General features: G+C 49.6%; 5 protein-coding genes across 5 annotated transcripts; 2 read left to right on the forward strand and 3 right to left on the reverse strand.

Annotated features, from left to right (window-relative positions):
* Positions 1–40: 40 nt before the first annotated feature.
* On the reverse strand, positions 41–1,012 carry N7483_001752 (inositol monophosphatase family protein; the record flags this gene model as incomplete). The annotated part of the gene is made up of 3 exons (XM_057085189.1): positions 41–713; positions 774–855; positions 904–1,012. The coding sequence occupies 3 exons, from the start codon at positions 1,010–1,012 to the stop codon at positions 41–43; spliced, it is 864 nt and encodes a 287-aa protein (XP_056951338.1).
* A 449-nt stretch (positions 1,013–1,461) lies between these two features.
* Positions 1,462–10,047, forward strand: N7483_001753 (transcription factor IIF subunit TFG1; the record flags this gene model as incomplete). The annotated part of the gene is made up of 13 exons (XM_057085190.1): positions 1,462–1,482; positions 1,544–1,589; positions 1,669–1,769; positions 1,861–1,974; positions 2,077–2,874; positions 3,626–4,299; positions 4,461–5,256; positions 5,330–5,483; positions 5,603–6,038; positions 6,106–6,980; positions 7,730–9,078; positions 9,147–9,759; positions 9,821–10,047. 13 exons carry the CDS (start codon positions 1,462–1,464, stop codon positions 10,045–10,047), a joined length of 6,204 nt encoding a protein of 2,067 aa, XP_056951339.1.
* Positions 10,048–10,505: 458 nt separating this feature from the next.
* Positions 10,506–16,832, reverse strand: N7483_001754 (tetrafunctional fatty acid synthase subunit FAS1; the record flags this gene model as incomplete). The annotated part of the gene is made up of 4 exons (XM_057085191.1): positions 10,506–10,973; positions 11,038–12,753; positions 12,809–14,387; positions 14,443–16,832. 4 exons carry the CDS (start codon positions 16,830–16,832, stop codon positions 10,506–10,508), a joined length of 6,153 nt encoding a protein of 2,050 aa, XP_056951340.1.
* A 1,906-nt stretch (positions 16,833–18,738) lies between these two features.
* Positions 18,739–24,458, forward strand: N7483_001755 (trifunctional fatty acid synthase subunit FAS2; the record flags this gene model as incomplete). Its single annotated transcript, XM_057085192.1, has 3 exons — positions 18,739–19,258; positions 19,363–24,287; positions 24,348–24,458. The coding sequence occupies 3 exons, from the start codon at positions 18,739–18,741 to the stop codon at positions 24,456–24,458; spliced, it is 5,556 nt and encodes a 1,851-aa protein (XP_056951341.1).
* A 989-nt stretch (positions 24,459–25,447) lies between these two features.
* N7483_001756 (tRNA (guanine26-N2)-dimethyltransferase) lies at positions 25,448–27,529 on the reverse strand (the record flags this gene model as incomplete). Its single annotated transcript, XM_057085193.1, has 1 exon — positions 25,448–27,529. One exon carries the CDS (start codon positions 27,527–27,529, stop codon positions 25,448–25,450), a length of 2,082 nt encoding a protein of 693 aa, XP_056951342.1.
* Positions 27,530–27,588: the final 59 nt, after the last annotated feature.

A 27,588-nucleotide genomic window follows, 5' to 3' on the forward strand; every position in this document is an offset into this window, starting at 1 on the left:
AGACCTTCCAAGGTCTAAATCCTCACAGAGTCAGCTCTATCTAATATTGAAGTTCACCCTGAATATTACTCCAAAACTCTTCCACGATCTCCTTTTGGCCTGCAGGAGCACCGCGTACAGCCAAATACTTCCTACCATCAACACGGGGATTCCAACCACCAGGACTTCCATCCGCGACTATACCCCCAGCCTCAGTTAAGATAACCCAGGCAGCACAAACATCCCATTCCCAACAACCACCTTCCCAATACAAATCCATAGTTCCCTCCGCAACAGCACACATATTCAAAGCGGCAGATCCAAGACTCCGGAACGAGCGCACCATCGCACCGCCATTTTCTTTCGCCTGGCCCAATTTCACAAAAGTAGCAATTTTCGTCTCCCAATTCGGACCACTACGATCGGAGCCCCATTCAATACTGACTAGGGCATTGGATAGACCGGTCAGGGGTTCAGCATTTCCCCCTTTGAGTGGAAGACGAGTTTCCAGATTCAAGAAAGCTCCTTGGTCTCGAATTGCGGAGTATAGGGTTTTTGTGAAAGGGTTATAGACTACCCCGACGGTGGGTACTCGGTTCACCGCGAAGCCGAGGGAGACACAAGCGTGTGGGAAGCTGTGTACGAAGTTCACAGTGCCGTCAATGGGATCTACGATGAAGGTTGGAGCATCGGTTAGTGGGCGGTTGGGGTCATAGGTTTCTTCTCCGTGGAAACTGTGAAGTTCAAGTTAGTTCAAGTTGAAGAATATGTAGCCTTTAAGGATCAATCCTTACACATATTCAGGGTATTTCTCCTTCAATGAAGTTGAGATCATTTTTTCCACTGCACGATCATACTCGGTAACTAGGTCGGCGCCTTTGAAGATGTGAGTTGATGTTCATGCATATGATAGTGGGGACATACTGTTCTTTTTAGAGCCTGTGTCATTTGTTTCTGGTAGAGCATTGTTGATAATATCACCAGCCTTGTAGGCTAATGATACCAGAGAGTCATGAATATCCTTAAGGTCCATCTTTCCCAGGTGATTGTGACGATTGTGATGATTGCTTAAGAGGAGAATAAGAGATGAAGTCTGGATTTAACGGGAGATTCAATGGTCAATATTGGGGGTCCCGCTATTCCAAGATTAGTACTAGTACCTTGTACCTAGGTACCTAGTGAGGGGCAATGTAGTAATATCATCATACTAAATATTCAATTGATTTAATCTATACTATAAACTATAGTTAAATATATATATATATATATATGTCATGATTAGTGTATATGTACAATATATATAAGATAAATACTATATCTATTTACTATATACATTAATAATATCAATATATAGTCAATGGATCCCTCTAGAATGACGTCGCATTTTCCCCCACTTTTTCACCTTTTTTTTTCCCTTTTTTTTAATCAAAAGATTCAAAACTTCTCCAACACACTCATCTTACACTCTATACACCCGAAATCATGCCAACTCAATTAGAAGAGGTCAGTTCTCATATTCATATTATATATATATGAACGATTTCTAATCCGATTGTGGTTCTAGCTGGTGGAGTTCCTTCACCATGGAAATACAGAAATTCGCCAAATTGGTACGTTAAAACTATACTTATTTACAGAAGAGACTCCAACCTTGGAATCATTGGATATATTCTAACTACTTTATTTCAGCTTGCGCAACCCTCGTCGGTTACTCGTCCCAGCCTGCATTGTTCAAAAGCGAGCAATTCCTTCCCATCATAGATTTGAAGCTCTTGACTCGAGACTATCCCGTACGTCGCAACCCACCAACTTACCATTTCGAACTGGCGCAATATATCAGCAACGCTGGAACTAACTCGATCCTTTATTCCTATATATTAGCCGATCGCACGGAATGCTCTTACCATCTTGGTCAACCTCTCAGCGGACGAGGAGATCCTAAAGATTTTGGCTGAGGATGATGTGTATATCGAGGCTCTCTTGTCAAAACTTACGGTGCGTGAGATATCTTTTCTCTACTGGGAGAATCACTCTTAGGGACTTGGGGAACTCGGAGCGATTCCATTTATACCCAGTGCGACTGACATATCACCATAGAACCCCAAAGATCCCACTGTCGACGAAGTCTCCATGCTTCTCGCCAACTTGATCAAGTGCGATCACCTCCAAATGCTCCAGACTCTTAAGCGCAAAGTCCCCGAAGGAGTGTCAACATCGGAGAATGCGATCGATCAGATGATGGACTGTTTCGTCAAGGGTGCGGAAGGTGGACTCAACAAGTACGCCAACTTCGACTACCTCTCATACTTTTTCGCCGACCTGTCGAAGACCGAGCAAGGGCGATCCTATTTCACCACTCGTCAGGAGTACGACGGAGTGGTGCCCATCACCAAGTTGACCGTTTTCACGGAGCACAAAAGCGAGATCCGCCGCAAGGGTGTCGCCTCCACCATTAAGAATGTGGCCTTTGATGTTGCTTCCCATCCTATGTTATTCGCAGAAGACGAAGCTAATCTGTTACCTTACCTCCTGTTACCAATTGCTGGTCCTGAGGAATTCTCCGACGAAGATATGGCAAACATGCTTCCGGATCTTCAGCTCTTGCCTCCGGATAAGCAGCGTGAGAGTGAAACAACCATTCTCACCACTCACGTGGAGACCTTAATGCTCTTGACTACTACCCGTGAAGGTCGTGAACGAATGCGCGCGATTCAGGTTTATCCATTTATTCGGGAATGCCATCTCAACGTGGAAAATGAAGAGGTGCGGGAGGCGTGTGATCGATTGGTGCAAGTCTTGATGCGAGATGAAGAGGGAGAGGGCGAGAAGACTGATGTTGATCTGGCTAAAGCGCAAGCGCAGATTGAGGCACCACCAGTTGACGAGGATGAGAAGGTAACAGAGTTATTCTAGGATATGAGCAATGTATAGACGAAGCAATGATAGAGTCGGACATGCCGGGGCCTGGTTACATACATACTTGCGGGCGTATAAAGATCAATGAGTATTTGTGTATACTACGAGTATATAATAATGTCTTTGCTTGATCCTAAAACACTACTACTAGTACGTAGTACGTAGTATTAGTAGTACATAGTATGTAGATATGGCCTCAAAGATATCCTACCTAGGTAGTATCCTATACTCCATATAGATACCTACCTAGGTAGCACTACCATAGGTACTCCGTAGAGGCATACGTAATGCACCCGAGTCATGATAATACTAGGTATTCTGACCATATAACATCCAATTGTTTATACTATAGGATATAGTGGTATAATAATAAACTAAATATGTCTATAATCTCAAATTTTAAACCAATTTATTCATCCCATGTAATACATATAGTGTATATAATATTATATACTATATAATATTGGCGTCTTGACTGTAGTGGATCAAGTTCCTTCTCCTATGTGGGTCTCGGATAATTCCTCTTCATCTCTCTCGCTTGTTAACTGAAGCTACTGCACGATCTATTCCTAAAGCATTCATTCATTTCATCATTGCCCCTCTTCTTACGAGGAAGAAAAAAAAAATCAAGTTCCAATACCCCACCATCACGACGGCCGATATCCCGCTGAAGACGCGGAAGCTGTCTTGTCCCCCGAACTCGAGGGGCGAGAGGCTTCCCGCCGTACAGAATCAAGAACCATTAACCCCGGATTGCAATTGTAATTCAAATAATTCAATCTGTACGCATACCGGCAATGGAAACTGTGACTCGATTCCGTACTCCAGCTTGACCTCGCCCTCGAACTCGACCTCGGACCTTGAACTCGATTCTCCCACGGATCCAGGCACAAGCCCACCCGATACTACCTCCCTCAGCCAGCGATTCCGTACCCTAATGTCGCGCGCTCCTTTAATCCGGTCTTCTCCCGCCCTGGGATCAACCTCATACGGAGCCGTACGTATACCGGATGACCCCGAGGATGAGGCTCTGCCGGATCGGCGGAAATCCCGAAAGGGAATAACGGGAGGATCGCAGCGGACCAGTCTAGAGAGTAATGCCGAAGGACCTTCAAATGATATACGAAACGCGCCCAAATCAAAAAGATCACATTCTTCCGTTCGACGACGAAGTAGTGGGTGGTATAGAAATGCCCATAATCGACGACCCTCGTCTGCCACGTCAGATGTGGGGATGGGGGCGGATTCAAAATATTCATTTGCGACGGGACTGGCTGTACCTGGAAACCCGGTGATACAAGATACTCCGGTCACTTCTCCTTTCATGACGGACGACGAGGATGTACTGGACAGCGAGGATGAAGACTCTAAGTGTGCGGATGACGATCCTCCTGATAATTCTCCGTGCGTGGAACCGGTCTTTTTTCAACTTCGTTGGTTGTATAAAGCTAATTCAAGCTCAAAATCTAGATATGCTCAAGTCCGAGCGACAGTCCCTGCAACAGACGACATAACACTGTCTATAAACAGTAAGTTTGACAGCTCGAGAGTGATTATATTGGCAGTAGTCTCACAATTGTCTTTCCAGCTCCTCGCATGTGGATTCTTTCATTATTATTTTCACTCACAGGCTCTGCCGCCAATCTATTCTTCTCATTACGGTATCCCAGCGTTGCAATTACCCCCATCATCGCATTGGTCCTGGTACATCCACTCGGGAAATTCTGGGATGCAGTACTAAAGAGGTCGGGTGACCCTCTCGAAGTGTTTGAAAATGGAACCCTCGACCACAGGGAACTACTTTCTGGCGAACTTGATCAACCTGACCCCTCATGGCTTACCCGTATTCGACTATGGCTCGCTCAGGGCCGTTGGAATGAGAAAGAGCATGCTTGTGTATACATCAGCAGTAATGTCTCATTTGGATTTGCTTTTGCCACTGATGTGAGTGCCCATGGCGCCTCGTATTATATTTCATATACGGTTACTAATAGCCTGCAGGTCATTGTCGAGCAACACAAATTTTATAACCAGGAGGTTCCAATCCTGTATCAGCTTTTGCTGATCATTTCGACTCAAGTCCTGGGTTACGCCTTTGCTGGATTGACCAGAAGATTCCTGGTGCGCCCGTCCGCTATGATCTGGCCTGGAACCCTCATGTCCACAGCCATGTTCTCTACCATGCACAAGAATGCAAACAAGAAGGCCAATGGATGGAGTATCTCGCGATACAAATTCTTTGTTCTTGTCTGGACAGGAGCTTTTCTGTGGTACTTCGTGCCGGGATTATTGATGCCTGCACTCAGCTACTTTAACGTTATCACCTGGTTTGCTCCCAAGAATGTGGTAGTCTCCAACTTGGTAAGTCATGTCATATTCATCTCATATCTGTGTTTCCACACTAGAATCTCTAGGGCATCACTAATTGGAGTAGTTCGGCGTGGCATCAGGTCTTGGGATGTTTCCCTTAACATTCGACTGGGCTCAAATCGCCTATATCGGGTCGCCTCTACTTACCCCATGGTGGGCAGCTGCCAACATCGTCACTGGTCTGGTGGTCGTCATTTGGATCATCGCTCCTATTTTATGTAAGTGAATGGATCTCCATCTTGCCACGGAAGCTCTGTTAATGTGTTGAAAGATTACAAAAATGTGCTTTACTCGGCATTCATGCCCATCCTTTCGGCGGCTGTGTTTGATAATAAAGGCCACCCATACAATGTCAGCCGGATCCTGACCTCGGATTTTCTGTTCGATCAAAAAGCGTACGAGGAATACTCTCCCGTCTACCTTCCCATCACTTACGTTCTATCCTACGGAGTTCAATTTGCTGCCCTCACATCCCTGGTGACACATACTGTGTGCTGGTATGGCAAAGACATTTGGCAACAAACCAGACGAGCATTCGAGGAACGTCGTGAAGTTCCAGGCATGGCAAGCTACGACCCATTACCGACTGAGAATGGGAACGGCCACTCGGAGTCCCGCAGCTATGATGGCTCACATGAAGCCAATCGAGAGATGCCTCTGGGCATGGAAGATGTTCACTGTCGTTTGATGAGGCGGTACAAAGACGCACCACTCACTTGGTATCTTATTGTGTTGATTACAATGCTAGTAATTGCTACCTTTACTGTCGAACAGTATGTGATATATTGGCCCCCTAAGACTCCCGGATCCCTTCATGATCAATATTAACATTCTCAATAGCTATCCCACTCATCTACCCTGGTACGGATTATTCCTCGCTCTAGGTATCACAAGTGTGTTCTTTATTCCAGTTGGCATCATCATGGCTGTGACGAACCAGCACAGCAGTCTTTACCTAATCTGTCAACTCCTTTGCGGCATTGTCTTCCCCGGACGACCCGTTGCGAATATGATTTTCGTAACATACTCTTACATCAGCTCCGCTCAAGGGATTAAATTCTCTTCCGACCTTAAGCTCGGTCACTACATGAAAATTCCACCTCGCATTCTATTTGGGGTGCAGATGGTCGCCACTTTAGTGTCCAGCCTGACCCAAATTGGCGTGTTGAACTGGATGTTCGCACATATCCCCAAACTATGCACTCCACAAGCACTGAATGGTTTCAACTGTCCAATTGCTCGAGTCCATTTCAACGGCAGCATCCTCTGGGGTGTTGTTGGACCGCAGAGATTCTTTGGCCCCGATGGGCTGTACCGACCCTTGGTCTGGGCATTCCTGATCGGCGCGGTAGCGCCCCTAGGAGCCTGGGTCCTCGGCCGACACAGTAAGAAGAGTTTCTGGCGCAAGGTGAACTTCCCAATTCTCTTCGGCAGTCTCAGCTGGATCCCACCTGCCACCGGATTGAACTTTTCGATCTGGGCATTGGTCTGTTTTGTGTTCAACTACGTGATTCGACGCCGCAAGACAGCCTGGTGGGAGAAATATGCCATGACCCTTTCAGCAGCCTTGGATTCAGGACTGGCATTTGCTGTCATTGTTGTATTTTTCGCGTTGATCTACCCTGGCTATGTTGCCAATTTCAAGTGGTGGGGAACAGAGATCTACAAGCAGGGCTGCGACTGGATCGCGTGTCCCTACCGCCATTTAGAGCCAGGTCAGAAATTTGGAGATTAATCTCCTCTATGTATATAAGTGTATATCTGAAATGTATGAAGAAATGAAGAAATGACTCGGAACAAATATCTGGAAGCCAACCTTGGAAACCTTGAAAATACCACTAGTCATTTGAGATTCGGAGTAGTGACCTGATAGCGAAATATTAAAATCGCTCCCAAAACTAACATTTGAAGGAAATTTCCAATTAATATGCAATCTGCTCAAATGTCAAGAAAAGAGCAATTTGAAGAAGATGAGCTTTGCATGTAGTGAACTGGCATGACGCCAAGGCTGATGATCAGAGGATGGTACCCTGGTCGCTATACTCCTTGGAACATAGCCAGGTTAATCAGACTTTAACTTGAAATCAACAAAAATACAGTTTCGTGTTGGAAAAAACTAGAAAATATCAAAATTGTCTCATTTCAAATCTCCGAATCATCTAAGTAGAGAATAAAATGAATTAATTCCCTTTTTTCTCATTTCATGAAGTCTTTGAAGTGAACATAAGGCTTCGAGTGCATGTACAGATAAGATAAATTCAAGCCTTAGGCATTAATATTGACTAAGCAAAAACCCAAAGTCCCGTGACCTTTCATCATCGTCAGCCTGGACTCCCAGGTGAATGAGACTCCGCAGTGTTGTCTGTCTCGATCACTTTCAACCCTCGACGACATCCCACATCCCATATCCCTTGTCGCATGAACCTCTTCGATCCCTGAAAACCAGTCTTTCTCGGTCACAAAGACATAACCATGTCGACCCCAAACAACCCCTCGAATGGGCGAACGCCGACAGCACCTAATGGAGCTCCTCCCATGAGAATCCGTCGTCCCAAAGCCGCCGATCCGTTAGTTCGTCCAAAGAGAAGGCCGGTGAAACCTCTAGGTGTTCCACCGACAGGTCAAACAGCTATGAAAACTCTTCCAACTCGACCATCAGTCAACGTCCAGCCCCAGCCGGTATCACAACCTCTCGAACGACCTCGACTAGGTCCCGTCCGGGATGACCAAACTCTGAACGGATTCAGTGGACCCCTTTTATCAGCAACATTCACCGATTACCCAGTTGTCACTACCAAGCGAGCTCTGCGCGAAGGATTAAAGAACCATATTGCTCGATTCGCCGCTAAGAGGAGTGTCGATCCACGCGACGAGACTCAATTCACGCGACCCGTTCGACTTCAGCGCCGAGATCCACGCACAAGGACCCATGATCATCATGCAGAGCGGATGGTAGGACCGGATGGACAACAGCTAGATGAGGCCGAACGAGAGGCGCTGGATGCGAGAAGAGCCGCACGAGAGAAAGAACGCGCAGAGAACCTAGCTCAGATCGCCCCATCCGCAGGAGCCTCTGCAAAGCGACCCAATGCCCCAAAGCAGAAAACACAACAGGTGTACAAGTCCGACCTTACTCCCGAGGAGATCGCGCGAGCACGGATCAAGTACGAGGAGGCCTTGCCGTGGCACTTGGAGGATTTCGATAACCGCAATACCTGGGTTGGTAACTACGAAGCTGCATTATCGGAGACACATGCGGTTTTCGTTCATGACAATGGCAAGATGCGCATGATTCCCGTGGAGAAATGGTACAAATTTAGTGCCAAGAGTCATTTCAAGGCTTTGACAATTGAAGAAGCGGAGAAGTTCATGGCAAAGCGGATTAAGGATCCTCGCTGGTTTATGGAAAAACAACAGGAAGTTGCTCAGCAGAAGGAGCTGGAGCAGTATGCTAGATCCCGCAAAGTTTACGCTGGAAAGCAAGGTGTTCTTGCTGGACGAGAGGGATTGGAAGCTAGTGAAATGGATTTTGAAGAGGACAGATTTGCAGATGATGAGGAACATGACGATCTCTTTAATGATCAAGATGAAGATACCAAGGCTGCAGAGAAGCGAATCAAAGAAGATCAACTCAAGGCGAATGTTTTCGACTTGAAGGAAGAGAAGGATTACGAGGAAGAAGAACAACGGGAAAAGAAAGAGAAAGAAGCTCGTCATAAGCTGGGCAGGAAGATGCGTCGAGCACTGAAGAAGCGAGAACGAAACTTCGACTACTCCAGTGGCTCGGAAGCTAATCCATACAGCTCCGAAGAGGTAAGATGATATTCTTTCCCCTGCCAATACCTGTGGTCATCAAAGACTCATGCGAATTTCCCCTCTAGAGTTCCGATGATAGTGAAACCGAACGATTGAAAGAAGAGGCACGAAAGGAAGAGCAACGAAAGGCCGAGGAGGAAAAGAACCAGAAGGAATCGGCTTCATCTTCCACGAAAGGAACTAGCACACCCTCTGGACGGCCAAAGCATGTGGACGCTCTTAAGAAGCCGACGGCGGCCCGCAAGCGACTGGGCTCGCCTAATGGCTCAGATGCCAGTGGAACTGACACCTCTCGCAAGAAGACAAAGAGCAAGCATCCTGCTCACCAGACACCACAGCCAACCTCTCGCCCAATTTCTCCAGCTAATGTGCAGGTAAGTCAACCCAACCCTTTGAGAGTAATGAACACAGAATATGCTGACACAACTTACAAAAAGGCTGGCATGAAACGAGTTCGAAACAACCCGTTGAGTGGATCTGGATCAGGCAGTGACCATGATGCCGGTGCAGGATCCGGAGCAGAGATGAGCGAGAGTGGTAAATCCAAGAAGTTGAAGCTGAACCCACCTTCTGTTGCCTCTCGTGGAGGTACACCCCAAGGATCTCGAGCCGGAAGTCCTGTAGCTGGCAACCGGAGTTTCTCTGGAAGCCGTGCTAGCAGTCCCGATGGTACTCGAGGTGAGTTAAATCCCCATGAATGATCTTGCAAGTTTAATATACTAACTTTGAACAGTCCCAGGCCGCGTATCTACTCCTGTCGGAAGTGCACCATTTCCCACCCCGGCCGAGATTCATGCCGCCATTCCGGCCACTGGTATTCTGAGTAGTGATCTTCTTCGCATTTTCCGCCCTCGCATTGGTGAATCCAAGGAGAGTCACCGTCGGTTTATTGGAATCGTCAAGGAAGTTAGTATCTACGGAAAAGAAGATCGACTGCTCCGACCAGGTCCTTGGAAGGAGACTTAAGATGACAGGGATGTGACTCGGATTTGACGTTAATAGTGCCAGAGTGCTGCCCAGATTATCTACAAAAAGTTGCCCGTTCACGAATTTCAGCGTCGGAAGTTGATAAAATCAGATACTCCAAGTTTATAACGTTTTGATTTCTCTCCGGTCTGCGAGTGTTTTACGTTTCCAGATGCCAGTGTACAAAAACTTGAGGTTGAACCTCAAGGTTGACCAATATCTAGTCTAGATTGAACTAGGAATCTTGAGATTTAAATAATATAACTTGATATTTGAAATAAAAACAAAATGATATGAAACTTGAACTCATATACATGTAACAAAAAAAACAACTCCGCCAAGATTGAGACATGTCGCATCACGACCGAGACTAATCAGGGTCTTTCTATCACAAAAACTTGAAAAAAGAAAACAACATTGAGATAACATTAAGAAGGGGGGAATCACAAGATACATCATTAAGCCGCACGGGCGGTCTCAGTGCCCTCTTCATACTTTTCCCAGTTGGCCAAGATAGCAGCAATACGGGGTGAGTTAGTAAGACGGTACACATCCTCAAAGTACTCCTTGGTAATCTCGAAGGGACGAGCAGTAACGTTAGGAATGTACTTGCCGACCAGCTTGCTAGGGTCAATGGTAGTCTTGTTGATCTTCTTCAGCAAGAAAGAACGGAAAGGCTTGACACCAGAGCGCAAGAAGGTACTGTGGAATGGCACATCGATACCCTTAAGCGGGATGGTGGCGAAACCACGCTCCAGCTGGATGGGACGGGGCTTGGACTCAGTCTGCTTGACACATTCTTGGATGATGCCGGTCAGATGAGCTTTGACGTCCTCGAGAGACATGCTCTGCATGAGAGCGGGGATGTCAATGTTCTGAGCCTTGAGGAAGTTGAGCAGGTTGGTGAGACAGTCAAGAGCACGGAGCTAAAATGATACGTTAGTATATAAGTATGATAGGGAATATGATAAAGTGTGGGGGCAAACTTACATCACCAGCAGCAACGTACTGCATGTTGGCAACATTGTAGTTGACAATCTCCAGCAACCAGCCGGTTTCCTCGGAGATGTTCTCAACAACGTACTGAAGAGCCTGCTCGTTGAAGGTTTTGGAGATACGGCTGGGGTTAACAGCACACATGGAGTAGTTGGAACGACCCTGCTCGTCACGCTCGACAGCGACCTGCATGGTCAAGCCACGGTAGAAGACGACGGACACCAAGCTCTCAATGGGCATGACATCAGCCAGGGCGGCCAGGGCAGAGTATTCACCCAGAGAGTGCCCAGCGAAGCTGCTGTCACGCTGAACCAGACCCTTGGAGCGCATGTCCTCGAAGCTGGCCTTCTCCATCAGAGTCAGAGCGGGCTGAGTGAACTGAGTAGCAGACAGCAAACCGGTAGGAGAGCGGTAAGTGTAGGAGTCAGTGTTCTCATCAATACCCTTGAAGATCTTCTCCGACTTGATAGAACCATCAGCGTTCACTGACTCGAAGGTCATCGCCATGTAGTTCTGGCGGATAGCCTTACCCTGAGGACCACCAAAGTAGACAGTGAGCTCCTTGGGGTTGTTCTTGACAATGTCAATGATTGACAGACCGTAGTTCTCAATGAAGTGGCGATCAGCACGATCCCAGACCTCCTTGGCAACAGGGCTGCTGGCATAGAGCTCCATACCCATGCCCTGTTCCTGAGAACCCTGACCAGTGAAGACGTAAGAAGTGACAGGTTGCTCAACCTCAGCCTCACCCAGTAGAACCTTGTCCTCGGTCTCCTTGTTGCTGGCCTCAACCTTGATGATCTTACGACCAGCAATCATACCGACGTGCTGAAGCTTAACAGTGATCATATCGTTGGGCAGAACCATGCCAACAAGGGAGACGTGGAAGCCACGAACACGGCCAATGTTGTTCTCAGCGGCCCAGGTCTCAACGAAGCTACGCACGGCAGCACTGCTGTACATACCGTGGGTGATGGTACCGGGAAGGTTGGCATAGCTGGAGAAGACGCGAGACACGTGAATGGGGTTGTAATCACCGGAGACACGAGCATAGGTCTCGTTGGAGGCGGGAGCGCGGAGCTCGAGAGCAGTCTTACCGCTGAGCGGGATAGGGTTCTCAAAGTAGACAGGCTGCTCGATGGAGGTACCGTTACGCTGCAGGTAGTCAATCACGGGGTTGCCGTGAGAGTCACCGGCCTCGTATTCCACGGAGGCGACCTGGATGACTTCCTTGGTGGGCAGCTCCAGCAGAACCTGACCAATTGTCTGGACATTGCTGAAGACAGTCTTGTTCTTGAAGCGAATCAAACTCTGCAGACGGAAGGTAAGGGTCTGACCAAGTAGCTCAAGATCGGTCTCATCCATGCGGAACCACTCCTTGGAGCGGAGAATGGCGACATCGCGGCTGGTGGCCAGGTGAACCTGCATGGGCACCTCATCCTTGCGCTGGAAGGTGTTCTCGAAGTCGGTGTAGGCACCGCGGTACAAGAACTGGCTGGTGACGTGCATGATGGGCTTACCATCGCGCTCGATAGTGCCACAAACCTCAACCATCTTGCCAGACTCCTGGTTGATGACGGCGTTGATCTGAGCAGTGGTGTCCAGGACATCACCGACCTTCAGGGGCTCGGCACCAGGAACCATCTTGAAACCGTTGGACAGGTGAACCAGTTTCAGCAGATCTCCGTCGATGGTGCGAGGGAAGATAGGCTTAGTGATAGCCTTCCAGCCGGCCACAATGGCAAAGTCCATGGGGGGCGAAAACCTCCTTGCCAGGACGGTCAACGAAAGCCTCACCAGTGTTACCGACGGCGTGAACGAAGTCGGCAACAGCCTGGGAGGTGATGGTCTCGCGACCACCGCTGAAGGTGGCAGTGGTAGGAGTGTCGAAGGGAACATCCTTGTTACCGAACCAGATACGGTAGTAGAACTCCTTGATGCGGTCGTTGCGGTCTCCCATGACCTCACGAATGGGGGCATATCCAGTCTCCGGGTGGTAGGTGAAGAGGAAGGTCAGAGGAACAACACCACCCTCAGCGGTGCGGCCTTCGAACATAGTGAGGCTAATCTGGCCGTTCTCGTTCATCTTGGCCTCAACGGTCTTGACCATCTTGCCAGACTGGTAGGGCTCACGAACACTGATGACAGACTTGGCAGGGTCATTGGGGTTGGTGATCTCAACGAACATGCCTGGAGTAGGGGCCACAACACGCTTGAGTGGGTTGGTCTGGAAACGGTGACCCTGAACGAAGACATCGGCCAGGAACAAGGCGTGGCGCCAAGAGTAGGAATCGCCAGCCAAAAGACGGAGCCAGCGGTCCAACTCAGGCAAGTCAGCGGGGGAAGAGGACAGGCGGAAGCTGGTCTTGTTGGCCTCTTCAGAGATGGTAAGTCCCTCAACTTCAGGCTCGTCCTCGACGTTGACCAGGTTGCCACCGAAGTACTCGATCACGGGGATCTTAGACTTGTCACCACCGTAGACATCACGCAGCAGGCCAGCGATGTGACCGTGGTGAACGCCATCAAGAATATCCTTGACAGGCTCGTCAATGACGTTGGAGAAGCGAGCGGCCATGGGACCGTGGAGAATACAGGTACGGCCAACGTCCTGGTCAACAACAGCCTCCAGATCTTCACTCTGCCACAAGGAGTCCTTCTTGAAGAAGTACTCGAAGTTCTCGTCAAGAGAAGGAACGAAGGGAACAGGCTTCTGTCCGCGGCGCTGGCACAGGAGCAGGAAGTGCTGAACATCTTGAGCGTTAATCAGCTGAGAAGCAGCATCGGGGTAGGCGGCGAGGATGTCAGCCACTGTTGGGTAAGGAGTGTTAAGCTCGGAGTAGTTCTGGAGCAGAGAAGCCTGTCCATCAGCGGTAGTGAAACGCTCCTCGACGCGACGAAGGAAGTCACCGGTCAGGCGCTTCAGCGACTCATCAATCCAGCGGGACTCGTGCTTAATGTACATCAGGTCGACCATACGGTGAACAACTTCAGCATAGGTCATGTCCTCCAGGTCGACAGTCTCGCCAGCAGTGTTCCGACCGAACCAGACCTTGTGGAAATCGTCATTCAACTTCTTGATGATGTAGTTGCGCTGCTTCTTCAGCTCGGGGACACGCTTGGCCTTGTCAAGCTTGAAGATCTTCTGGTCCATCTCCGACCAGAACAAGACACCACGGGTGGCCAGCTTGTGGATAGGCTCACCCATCTCAGAGAGAACAGTGATAATACCACCGGTGGGCTTCTTGTAAGTGTTCTCCCACTCGGCATCATCAACACCAGGTGCCTCAGCAATAGCCTTCTTGGCGTTCTTGGAGGTATGAGCCTCCTTGGCAATCATCATACGGCTACCAAACAAGCATCCATCGAAGGGCATAGGGGGGGTAGCCGAACTTGGCAGACCAGGTACCAGAGAGGTAAGGGTAGGTGTCCTCGGAGCCACCAAAACCACTACCAGCAACCAGAACAATGTTGTCTTGCTTACGGATACGGCCGTACATCTGAAGAATAGGTTGGTGGAAGTCCTCGAAGGAGTGGTGACCACCACCACGACCACCGGTCCACTGCATGATAATGGGGAACTTGGGGTTGGCCTTGGCGATGTTGATGACTTGCTGAATAGCGTCAACAGAGCCAGGCTTAAAGGCAATATGCTTGATACCAAGAGTCTCGATGTACTCATTGGCAACCTCAATTGAAGGCACACCGGCACCGATGGTAAGACCCTCAATGGGAACACCATCGGCACGCAGACGGCCAATAAGAGGGATCTGCCAGGCCATGGCGCGGGGGTTGACGTAAATCAGGTTAATGGTGATACCACGACCGGGAGGGATGACCTTCTCGATCTTGGTAATGGCCTCAGTCAAGGTCTTGGCGTTGTAGTAACCACCACCACCCAGCTCAATGTGGAAACCAGCATTCATAGTGGCAGCCACAAAGTCCCATGCGACTGTAGTGGGAGTCATACCAGCAACCATGACGGGGGGAATACCCAGGAGACGACTCATCTTGGTATCGACGTAAGTCTCACCGGTGGAAGTCTGCACGAGACGAGGGCCGTGTTCCTTAACCCAGTCCACAGCATACTTCACAGAGTGCTCATCACGGTCAAACAGCTCAGGCTTGTAACCGACCTCAGCGTTAGTACCGTCCATCTCACCAGCAAGAATGACGCGCACACCAGTACCGTCCTTGTTGCGGTTAGTGAGAACACCCAGACCAGAGATACCACCAGGACCAAAGTCAACAATGTGAGTAGCCCGGGGGAAAACGGTGGCCTGCTCCCAGTTGACCGCATCATGGGTAATCATGCGGACCAGGGAGGGGACGGCGCTCTCGTCGCCGAGGAGACGCAAGTCCTCACCGGTCTTAGTGTGGAAAACGGGGATTACCAAAGACTTGGCGGGAATATCAACAACATCCTCAAGATCTTCCAGGATTCGATCGTAGGCAGAGGTGAGATACTGGCTGTGGAAAGGAGCGGTTATAGGCAAGAAGCGGTTAACAAACCGAACCTTGCGCTGAGTGAAAGGAACACGGTTCTGGTCCAGACCAGTAGGAGCCTTGACCTTACGCAGGCGCAGGTTCAAACCGTAGAGGGAAATGGGAGGACCTGTGACGACAAAGTTGCGGGCACTGTTCACCAAGGAAATGGCGATGTGACGATCTTCCGGCAAGTGCTGGTTGGTGGCATCAATGTGCTCCTGAACAGCAGCTCGGGAGAGATCACGGATGGAGAGCATAGGAGTTGGGGTTCCTTCGCCATTCTCAATCGAGTCCTGAAGCATGGAAGGGGCAATGGAAGTGCGGGGGTAAGCCTGTTGGCTGCGCAGACCAATCCAGAACAGCATAGTCAAGGCATTCTTGGCAGCAACAGCGAATGACTCCCAAGTAGTGGCAGTCGCAATAGCCGCAGCAGTGACCACACCTTGTGAGTGACCGGTGGTACCGCGAATACGCTCAAGCAGGTCACCAGGCTGGCGACCCAAAACCTTGCAAGTCACAGTGTAGTGAGCAAGTTGCACCAATCCAATCAATGGCAGACTGACAGGGGCAGAGACCAGGTAGTCAGTGTCAGGCTGGGAATCCCGATCCTGAAGCCATTGCATGACATCCAAACCCTTGGCATAAAGCTTGCTAGCCTCTGGTTCCCGGGAAAGGGATTGCAGAAGCTCTGCAGAGGAAGTGATCAGCTCCTCTACGAAGGAGGGATAAGTGGTGTAGATGGAACGCAGCTCGTCAAAGTACTCCTCGATGTTGCCCTGGCCACCAAAAACGGTGTAAATGCCCGCGGCATCGTCGGAAGCCGCGCGGAACAGAGCTGAGTCGTAAGGCTTGGTGGGCCGTCCCGCGGCAGCACGTCCAGCATAGTAGGCCTCCACGACACCGTTCTTCTTGGCGACAATGCCCGGGAGGCCGGCAGCCACCGCATGGACATCATTGCCTCGCATGAAAGCACGCTCAAACTCATTCAGAATGAGCTTCAGGACTTCCAAGTAGTTTCCTTGGGCATCATCCTCTCCTTCCTCAACCTCGTTGGCTACATGGCCAATGTAGCGGGCGACCAGTTCGGCAACTGAGGAAGGCTCATCATCGAGAGCCAATTCATCTGTGGGCTCTGGTAATGAAGCCGTGAAACCATCCTTCAATTGGGAAGCATGGAAGTGAAGCGAGGTCGGAACAAGGAGGGAGAATTCGAGGGAACCGTGTGAAAGGATGAGAGGACGCAACGATTGAGAGGATCGAGGGGTATTGATACCGGTCTGGGGGCCGGTTGATGTGCCGTACATGATGCAGTCGGTTTCTTTAAAAAAAAATTCTTTTCTCTTCTAGTTTGGATTCGTATGGGTGTAGCGGATTCTCAGACAAAGAGACCCGACTGTGGGCTCACGGACAATTGGGAGAAATTCTGTATATTTATTGCATTAGTATAGGGGAAGAATTTCTCGTGAGGGCTTCAAAAAAAAAAAAAGTTCCCCCAAAAAAAGTTCGGGGGCATAAAAGTGACTTACAAGTCCGGATTGAGCAAAGAAAAAAAGGATATGAAGATTAAATAATTAAACGCAAGTCCCCAAAGAACCTCATAAAAGAAAGGAAATCAACAGTGAGGAGAAGGAGGATAATGGAGAAATTGAGGGGAAAGAGAAGAGCTTCAGTGACAGCGAAGACGGTCAGGTATTGTGGTCATCAGAGTGAAATGAAACAGACCAAAAAAAAACCACGAAACCCATCAAAACGATCAAAACGGGTTGAACAGACCAAAAGTCACCAAAATGACCAACCAACTAAACCAACCAAACGGGTCAAACGTATCAAACGTACCAAACTTTCCAGTGTTGAACTGCATTCGACTAAAAAAGGTTTAGCGTAGCGGGCTTAAATGGGGTTCAACAGTCAGGACTCCATGTACTACTATGTACTATATACGTGGAGTACGAAGTACCATGCCCCTTCCAAGGTCATTATGAGAGTATCAGAAGTACTACGAAGTACGGAGTACACTCTGTACAGTTCTACAGGGGGGATACTCCACTATGAATGTACGGGGCCACTCTCCCCCTACAGGAATTGATTCATAATTGTTGTATTATTCATCCTAGCCGGTTCTCGGGGATTGATAATCCTTATACAAAAAGAAAATATGGAAAATGAAAAATCCAGTGAGGTCCATCGAATCCATGGTCATTCACCCGAAGCGGTACCTAGTGGATCCCCTACAAACGGCTTTGTCTATGCTGACTGGCTCAACTAGAGCTTGGATTGGGGCAATGTTAAGCTCAGTATTGGGTTGTTGGGAGCATCCACCCTATTATAAAGCTCTTGATTGGCTCCATTCAGTTATCTAATCCTGTCAGGTACCGATCCGGTTTGACGGTGCCCGCAAGCCCCAACAAGAGAGAGAGACCAACTCAACTACCCATCCCTTCTATCCGGTTGACTGGTTGAACTGATACGGGGGATGGAGTGAGTATGAATTCAACCTTGGAAGTTGAATTATTATGCCTAGGAGGGGGGAGTATGTATGTAACTATATTCCAAAACATCTATCAAAACTGTATCTGTCTCAAGGTATTAGACCAAATTCATATATCATCTTAGAATATTAAATAAAAAATAAAATAAAAAATTCATGTACATCTGCTCTGCTGAGTGCACGAGACACATAAACATGATATATAAAACTGGCAATATAATATTCACCGCATTCAAAACGAACAAAAAAAAATTGAAATTTTATATCCAAAATTACCCCGTTTAATACGTAACATACAATACGGAGAACCCGGCGGGTCAGATCTCCCCCAATGCCGTATTATGTATTACACCCATTATTACACCGCCCGCTATCTCCTCTATCGAATACTTTCCCACTCTTTTTTTTCTTGGAGAGACTAAGGGCCAACTTCCGAATTCTAGTTCTCTTCTCCCCAGAACTGAACCCATTTCTCCTTCTCTAATTCCCCCTTTCGGTCTCTTTTTTTATAATTTTCCATTTTTTTTTCTTTTTCTTTTTCGTGTCCATTTATTAAAACACCATCCGTGGGCATCTCGGCGACGATAACTCCCGTCGGCACGCCCTCAGGACGTCTGTCCTGATTACTTTTAATTGAATCTTCGATACCCCTTCGACTACCTCCGAATTTCCGATTGAATCGATCCGAGAAACGATAGAATCTATATCACACACATACCACCATGCGTCCTGAAATTGAACAAGAGCTGGCTCACACCTTGTTGGTGGAGCTGCTCGCCTACCAGTTTGCCTCGCCCGTTCGATGGATTGAAACCCAAGATGTTATCCTCGCCGAACAACGAACTGAGCGCATTGTCGAGATTGGTCCCGCAGATACCTTAGGAGGAATGGCCCGCCGGACTCTCGCCTCCAAATATGAGGCTTACGATGCCGCCACTTCCGTTCAACGTCAAATTCTCTGCTACAACAAGGACGCCAAGGAGATTTACTACGATGTTGACCCCATTGAGGAGGAGGAACCTGCTGCGGAGGCCGCTCCCGCCGCTGCTCCTTCAGCTGGAGCCGCTGCTCCCGCTCCCGCAGCTGCTGCTGCACCCCCACCCCCCAGTGCTGGTCCTGCGGCGGCTGTGGAAGATGCGCCTGTCACTGCTGTTGATATTCTGCGGTCCCTGGTGGCTCAGAAATTGAAGAAAAGCTTGGCTGACGTGCCATTGAGCAAGGCCATTAAGGATCTCGTTGGAGGTAAGTGCATCATGGGGCCAGGATCCGATGGCCCCAAAGAACCAAAAATAGAGGAGGGAAGGAGAGTGAAAGAAGCTAACCGTATCGTTTTTACACTTGTATAGGTAAATCCACATTACAAAACGAAATTTTGGGAGATCTTGGAAAGGAATTCGGCTCTACACCAGAGAAGCCAGAAGACACCCCTCTCGATGAATTGGGTGCGTCGATGCAGGCCACCTTCAATGGCCAATTGGGCAAGCAGTCATCATCGCTTATTGCTCGTATGGTTTCGTCTAAAATGCCTGGTGGCTTCAACATCACAGCTGTCCGTAAGTATCTGGAGACACGGTGGGGTTTGGGTGGCGGCCGCCAGGATGGAGTGCTCTTGCTGGCAATCACTATGGAGCCGGCTTCCCGTCTTGGCTCTGATGCCGATGCCAAGGCCTTCCTTGATGATGTGACGAATAAGTATGCCGGCAGTGCGGGTATCAACCTCTCCGCTCCTGTGGCCGGTGGTGACAGTGGCAGCGGTGGCGGTGGTATGATGATGGACCCAGCCGCAATTGATGCGCTTACCAAGGACCAGCGCGCTCTGTTTAAGCAGCAGCTCGAGGCCATTGCTCGCTACTTGAAGATGGATCTTCGTGCTGGTGACAAGGCCTTTATCACATCTCAGGAAACCCAAAAGGCCCTTCAGGCACAGCTCGACCTGTGGCAGGCCGAGCACGGTGACTTCTATGCCTCCGGCATTGAGCCCTCTTTTGACCCTCTTAAGGCTCGCGTCTACGACTCCTCTTGGAACTGGGCTCGTCAAGATGCGCTCAGCATGTACTACGACATTATCTTCGGTCGTCTGCAGGTTGTTGACCGCGAGATTGTTAGCCGCTGTATCCACATTATGAACCGTTCCAACCCTCTTCTTCTCGACTTCATGCAGTACCACATCGACAACTGCCCAACTGAGCGCGGAGAGACCTACCAGCTTGCCCAGGCGCTGGGTCAGCAACTCATTGAGAACTGCCGGGAGGTTCTTGATGTCGCTCCCGTTTACAAGGATGTTGCCGTCCCCACTGGTCCCCAGACTACCATCGACTCTCGCGGTGGCATTGGCTACAAGGAGGTCGGTCGTACCAGCGCTCGCAAGCTGGAGCACTACGTCAAGCAGATGGCCGAGGGTGGCCCTATCTCCGAGTACAGCAACCGCGACAAGGTTCAGAATGACCTGAAGAACGTCTACAAGCTGATTCGTAAGCAACATCACCTCTCCAAGTCCACTCAGCTTCAATTTGATGCTCTGTACAAGGATGTGCTGCACGCTCTGAACATGAACGAGAGCCAGATCATGCCCCAGGAGAACGCTAAGACCGGCATCAAGCGCACCCCAGCTCGCCCCGGCAAGATGGAGACCATTCCCTTCCTCCACCTCAAGAAGAGAAGCGAGCATGGCTGGGATTACAACAAGAAGCTTACTGGCATCTACTTGAAGGTGCTTGAGTCTGCCGCTCAGTCTGGTCTTACTTTCCAGGGTAAGAATGTGCTGATGACCGGTGCTGGTGCTGGTTCCATCGGTGCGGAAGTCTTGCAGGGTCTGATCAGCGGTGGTGCCAAGGTGATTGTCACCACTAGCCGTTTCTCTCGTGAGGTGACCGAGTACTACCAGGCCATGTATGCCCGTTACGGTGCTCGTGGTTCCCAACTGGTCGTGGTTCCCTTCAACCAGGGTAGCCAGCAGGATGTGCAGGCCCTTGTCGACTACATCTACGACACTAAGAAGGGTCTTGGCTGGGATCTTGACTTCGTTGTGCCCTTCGCTGCCATTCCCGAGAACGGCCGTGAGATCGACTCCATTGACTCCAAGTCTGAGCTGGCTCACCGTATTATGTTGACCAACCTGCTCCGTATGCTGGGTTCTATTAAGACCCAAAAGCAGGCTCATGGCTTTGAGACCCGCCCTGCCCAGGTTATTCTGCCTCTGTCGCCTAATCACGGTACCTTCGGTAACGACGGTCTGTACTCTGAGTCCAAGCTGGGTTTGGAGACTCTCTTCAACCGCTGGTACTCTGAGAACTGGAGCAACTACCTTACCATCTGCGGTGCTGTCATTGGCTGGACCCGTGGTACTGGTCTGATGAGCGGTAACAACATGGTGGCTGAGGGTGTCGAGAAGCTCGGTGTTCGCACTTTCTCCCAGCAGGAGATGGCTTTCAACCTTCTGGGTCTGATGTCCCCCGCCGTTGTCAACCTCTGCCAGGCCGACCCTGTTTGGGCTGACCTTAACGGTGGTCTGCAATTCATCCCCGATCTCAAGGGCTTGATGACCAAGCTCCGCACTGATATCATGGAGACCAGCGATGTTCGTCAGGCCGTCATCAAGGAGACCGCTATTGAGAACACTGTCGTCAATGGTGAGGACAGCAGTGCTCTGTACAAGAAGGTCATTGCCGAGCCTCGTGCCAACATCAAGTTCGAGTTCCCCAAGCTTCCTGACTGGGAGTCTGAGGTCAAGCCCATCAACGAGTCGCTGAAGGGCATGGTCAACCTGGACAAGGTTGTTGTTGTCACCGGTTTCGCTGAGGTCGGTCCCTGGGGTAACTCCCGTACCCGTTGGGAGATGGAAGCCAATGGCAAGTTCTCTCTGGAGGGTTGTGTTGAGATGGCCTGGATTATGGGTCTGATCAAGCACCACAACGGTCCCCTCAAGGGCAAGTCTTACTCTGGCTGGGTCGATGCCAAGACTGGTGACCCTGTCGATGACAAGGATGTCAAGCCCAAATACGAGAAGTTCATTCTCGAGCACACTGGTATCCGTCTTATTGAGCCTGAGCTGTTCAAGGGTTACGATCCTAAGCAGAAGCAGCTGCTCCAGGAGATTGTCATCCAGGAAGACCTCGAGCCCTTTGAGGCCTCCAAGGAGACTGCTGAGGAGTTCAAGCGTGAGCACGGAGACAAGGTTGAGATCTTCGAAATCGCCGAGTCTGGCGAGTACACTGTCCGTCTCTGCAAGGGCGCCAATCTGCTCATCCCCAAGGCTCTCCAGTTCGACCGCCTGGTTGCTGGTCAGATCCCTACTGGCTGGGATGCTCGCCGCTATGGTATCCCTGAGGATATCATTGGGCAAGTTGACCCCGTGACCCTGTTCGTTCTGGTCTGTACCGCCGAGTCTATGCTCTCTGCCGGTATCACCGATCCCTATGAGTTCTACAAGTACGTTCACTTGTCTGAGGTTGGTAACTGTATCGGTTCCGGTATCGGTGGAACCCACGCTCTGCGTGGTATGTACAAGGACCGTTACCTTGACAAGCCCCTGCAGAAGGATATCCTGCAGGAATCTTTCATCAATACCATGAGCGCTTGGGTTAACATGTTGCTCCTATCCTCCACTGGTCCCATCAAGACCCCTGTCGGTGCCTGCGCTACCGCTGTCGAGTCCGTTGATATCGGTTACGAGACCATTGTCGAGGGCAAGGCTCGTGTCTGCTTTGTCGGTGGTTTCGATGACTTCCAGGAGGAGGGCTCTTACGAGTTCGCCAACATGAAGGCTACCAGCAACGCTGAGGATGAGTTCGCTCACGGTCGTACCCCTCAGGAGATGTCTCGTCCTACTACCACCACTCGTGCTGGATTCATGGAGTCCCAGGGTTGCGGTATGCAGCTCATCATGAGTGCTCAGCTTGCTCTGGATATGGGTGTCCCCATCCACGGTATCATCGCTCTGACCACCACTGCTACTGACAAGATCGGTCGCTCTGTACCTGCTCCCGGTCAGGGTGTTCTTACCACTGCCCGTGAGAACCCTGGCAAGTTCCCCTCTCCTCTGCTGGACATCAAGTACCGTCGCCGCCAGCTGGAGCTGCGCAAGAAGCAGATCAAGGAGTGGCAGGAGTCGGAGCTCATGTACCTGCAGGAGGAAGTCGAGGCTATGGCCTCTCAAAGTGATGAGACCTTCAATGCTTCTGAGTACATGCATGAGCGTGCTCAGCACATTGAACGCGAGGCCACTCGTCAGGAGAAGGATGCTCAGTTCGCTCTGGGTAACAACTTCTGGAAGCAGGATTCTCGCATCGCTCCTCTCCGTGGTGCCCTGGCTACCTGGGGTCTGACCGTCGACGACATTGGTGTCGCTTCCTTCCACGGTACCTCGACTGTCGCTAACGATAAGAACGAGTCCGATGTCATCTGCCAGCAACTCAAGCACCTTGGTCGCAAGAAGGGTAACGCCGTTATGGGTATCTTCCAGAAGTACCTCACTGGTCACCCCAAGGGTGCTGCTGGTGCTTGGATGTTCAACGGCTGTCTCCAAGTTCTGGAGACCGGTCTTGTCCCTGGTAACCGCAATGCCGACAACGTCGACAAGGTGATGGAGAAGTTCGATTACATCGTCTACCCCAGCCGCAGCATCCAAACCGATGGTATTAAGGCCTTCTCGGTCACCTCCTTCGGTTTCGGTCAGAAGGGTGCTCAGGTCATTGGTATTCACCCCAAGTACCTGTACGCTACTCTTGACCAGGCTCAGTACCAGGCCTACAAGAACAAGGTTGAGTCCCGTCAGAAGAAGGCCTACCGCTACTTCCACAACGGTCTGATCAACAACACCATCTTCGTTGCCAAGAACAAGGCTCCTTACGAGGATGAGATGCAGAGCAAGGTCTTCCTGAACCCCGACTACCGTGTGGCTGTTGACAAGAAGACTTCTGAGCTTAAGTTCCCCGCCAACTTCGCTAAGGCTGAGTCCCCTAGCGAGGCGAGCACTCGCCAGACTGTTGAGTCCCTAGCCAAGGCCAACGCCTCCGAGAACTCTAAGATCGGCGTTGACGTCGAGAGCATTGACGCGATCAACATCTCTAACGAGACCTTCATTGAGCGCAACTTCACTGCCAGCGAGCAGGAATACTGCCGCAAGGCCCCCTCTCCCCAGTCATCTTTTGCCGGCCGCTGGAGTGCCAAGGAAGCCGTCTTCAAGTCCCTTGGTGTTAGCAGCAAGGGTTCCGGTGCTGCTTTGAAGGATATTGAGATCACCAGTGATGCCAACGGTGCCCCCGTGGTTAACGTAAGTTACATCATGAATACCATATAAGATCAACAACACTAACAGATATGTTACTTTTAGCTCCAAGGTGCCGCCGCCGCTGCTGCCAAGGAAGCTGGTGTGAAGTCTGTCAGCGTCAGCATCAGCCACAGTGATTCTCAGGCTGTTGCCGTGGCCGTCTCCCAGTTCTAAATCTGAGAGTGTCGATCACTGACGCTGTATACCTTGACTTTCCTGCTTCTCTTGTTTCATCCCCCATCCTGCGTGTCTACATAAACAGGTCGAGAGAAGACTAGAGGGTAGAAACTCTCGACCTTTTTCCTCAACATCTTTCTACTTCCCCTCTTCTTCTGAGACGTGATGACTGTGATTTATGTTTGTTTGTTTTCTTTTCTAGATTCGAACCAGTTTCGTCTCCTGGTTCGTTGGTGTTTATAATGGAGTAATGATATGTCATAATTTCGTTCTAATACATCTCAGTGCTTTCCTGTAGGCATACTTGTAGTATATTGGAGTAGTTTCTGCCTCCAGGGCTGAGAATCCATGTATACTCTTGCCTAAAAAGGATCACATCATCTCCGTCATGGGCATAAGTCAGGGAAGTGATAGCACCGAGAATCCTTACGTGGCCTAGGCTATGGCACTTCGGTGTGAGAAACTATCGAAGTCGACTCATCCATCCACATTGCACTTGGTGAATCCATTGGGTAACTAGGGTTACCTTTTTTGCACTTTTTATTTATTGTCAATTTCTTTTTCCTTCGTCAGTAGATACTTCAATCTATCCTCATCATTTCCATGGCTTTTTTATATTTTTATCTATTTTATTTGATTTGTTAAAAGTTCCAAGATTTGAAGCTCCTCTTACATCACGATAACTGAAGAATCTACAGGTCCTGGGTTCAATCCCAGTTCTGTCATTTCATTTTTTTCTTTTCAAATGTTCTTCTTCAACATTGAATATTCTCCCTAAGATTCTCTCTTCATCGGGGGTATTTTGATATCTTGTTGATATCATGGAATACTCGCATCTTAATCTAATATGCCACTTGAGGGCGAGGTAATCTGATACAATATTGGAACTCGAATAATGATTCTTTTAGCTCAAAGGCAGACAACCCTGAATTTGCCTAGATAATACAACTTGAAAAAATTGAATATACACATAACAATTCACACTTTTATGACTGTGTCACAGTAGCACGGTTCAATGGACCCCAGTTCGCCCGAGGATTAATCTGGTACCGCACAAGCCTCTTCTTCGAGTGCGCCGCAGAAGCCTGACGACCTAGAGCAGGGTCAAACTTGATAACCAGGGAACTTGGATGAGCATTCTTATCCTTTGTGATAGTCTGCTCATTGGATTCAGCTGTCGATCCAGAGGCCGATTCCGCTGGTTTCCACGCTTGCCTCGAACCAGATCTGTACAGAGAAGCCTCAACCTTTGTAACCAGATCGGAGATGTCACGACCGGATTCAACAGCTTCAAGAAGATCTTTCTTTAGCGAGGATAACCACTGGTCTTTGTCATCCAGCTTGCGGAGGTTCTCGCGGTTCTTAGCCATGATAGCCGCGCCAGGGGTTCCGACTTTAAGGGATCCTTCTTTGACAGGACTTTCTTGACGGATCCATTCGCGCATGATTTCCCAGACAACCATGAAGGGTGCATCGGTGCGGAGACTGTTTGGTTTCGCGTGGCTACGGGTTGAGCGGTAGCCAATAGAATGAAGGGCGCCGCGGAATTCATCCAAGGGAACAGTGGCGCAATGTAGGGTTTTAGAAAGGACGCTGAGATTCAAGTAGAAGGGGTAAGGTTCTTTAAGAGCTGGGTCCTGGCGTGGAATAATGGCCGGGTATTCAGAGGCTTCGACGTTTGTCTCTGAGGTCTCGGGAGTAGGCGAGGAAGTGGAAGGAGTGAGTTCCAGGTCTTCTTCCAGAGCAGTGGTCAGCATACCCTCAATTCGAGGGATGGTCTGATAAGTGTTGCTATCAAGTGTAGGAAGAAGGGCAAGGATCTTTTGAATGAAATGAGGGTTGTGCAATGGTCCAGCCCACATAGGACCTGCAATATGTGTCTTGAAGCCACAGTGCTCACAGTGGGAGGAAGACATAGGGCCCTGTGCTAGTCCAAAATGATACACGGGGTTACCCTTTCGATCCTGTCTGTTCTTCAATGCAGCCAAGGGCTGAGTTGACCAAGAAGCACAGCCAGCATCACAGTTGTAAACGAGCATGGAGTTGGAAGCAAGGAACTTGACCTGGGCAGGGGAGCGGTGCACTCGTACAAAGACACGAGCGTAAAAGTCGATGGAAAGGGAGAGTAAGGGCTCAATAGCGGCACCATACTTGCTAGCTGACATCGCCAAGCTGTTGAGGATCAATCGCAGACCTCCCTCGTGCGAGTAGTGACCCTTGATAGGGACACCACCATACAAAGCGAACGACTTCTCCGCATATCCAGTTGAGGCCCAGATACTGGCATCAGTACAGGTAACACATAGAAGACCACCATCTTTTACACCCTGAACAGCAGCATCCAAGAATGGGGCAGCAGTACCATAGGGGTCCAAGTCGATGACGTCGAACTTTTCGACCTGAGGAACCCCATACATGTACGCACGGGCATCGCCTAGGTTAGGCTGGATGCGGCCCTCGAGCTTGTTGTATTCCACATTTGTCTTCATAGAAGCGATTGCAGAAGAGGACAAGTCGTTTGCAACAACCTTGGTAACCATTGGAAGCTCTGAGGCATATCGCAGGGCACGTAGACCTGTCGCTGAGAGTGCATCCAAGACACTAAACATAGGCGGTGTCTGTTTCAGCTCCGATTGCGGGACTGATTGTTCTGTTGTGGTATCTGTATTTCCTGCATTCTCCCCTTCCACTCGCTTAGGCGCAGGTGGTTCCTCCGCGTCCTCCTCGAGCTTGCGCTTTTTGGCATTTTCAGCCTCAACGGTTACCTGTTGCTTCTTATTCTTCTGGCTCTTTTGGATCTTCTGATCGTGTTTCTTTTGCTTCAGAGCCACTGTGTGTTCACCGAAAGCGCGAATGGCAAGAACACTGAGGTCTCGGTTGAATTGCTGGATAGGGTTGTAGAAGACGGACTGCGACTCGTCGTTGTCTTTGAGGTCTTTCTTGGTGCCCTTCGAGGCAGCCTCTTGAGCGGGAGGGTTCAAAATGTGTGCCAATCCTTCTTTGATCACATTGTATTCTTTGCCCTGGTATTGCACTCGAGTGCCCGGGGTGTTGGTTGAGTTCTCCATGATTCTTGAGTGGCCGAATGATCTTGAAACGGAGGGTGTGAGCAGTAATTGAGGGTAGG

Source organism: Penicillium malachiteum (assembly GCF_028827825.1).
Source record: "Penicillium malachiteum strain IBT 17515 chromosome Unknown utg000001l:1.0-8184562.0:1.0-8186909.0, whole genome shotgun sequence".
In the NCBI taxonomy this organism is placed as follows: Eukaryota; Fungi; Ascomycota; class Eurotiomycetes; order Eurotiales; family Aspergillaceae; genus Penicillium; species Penicillium malachiteum.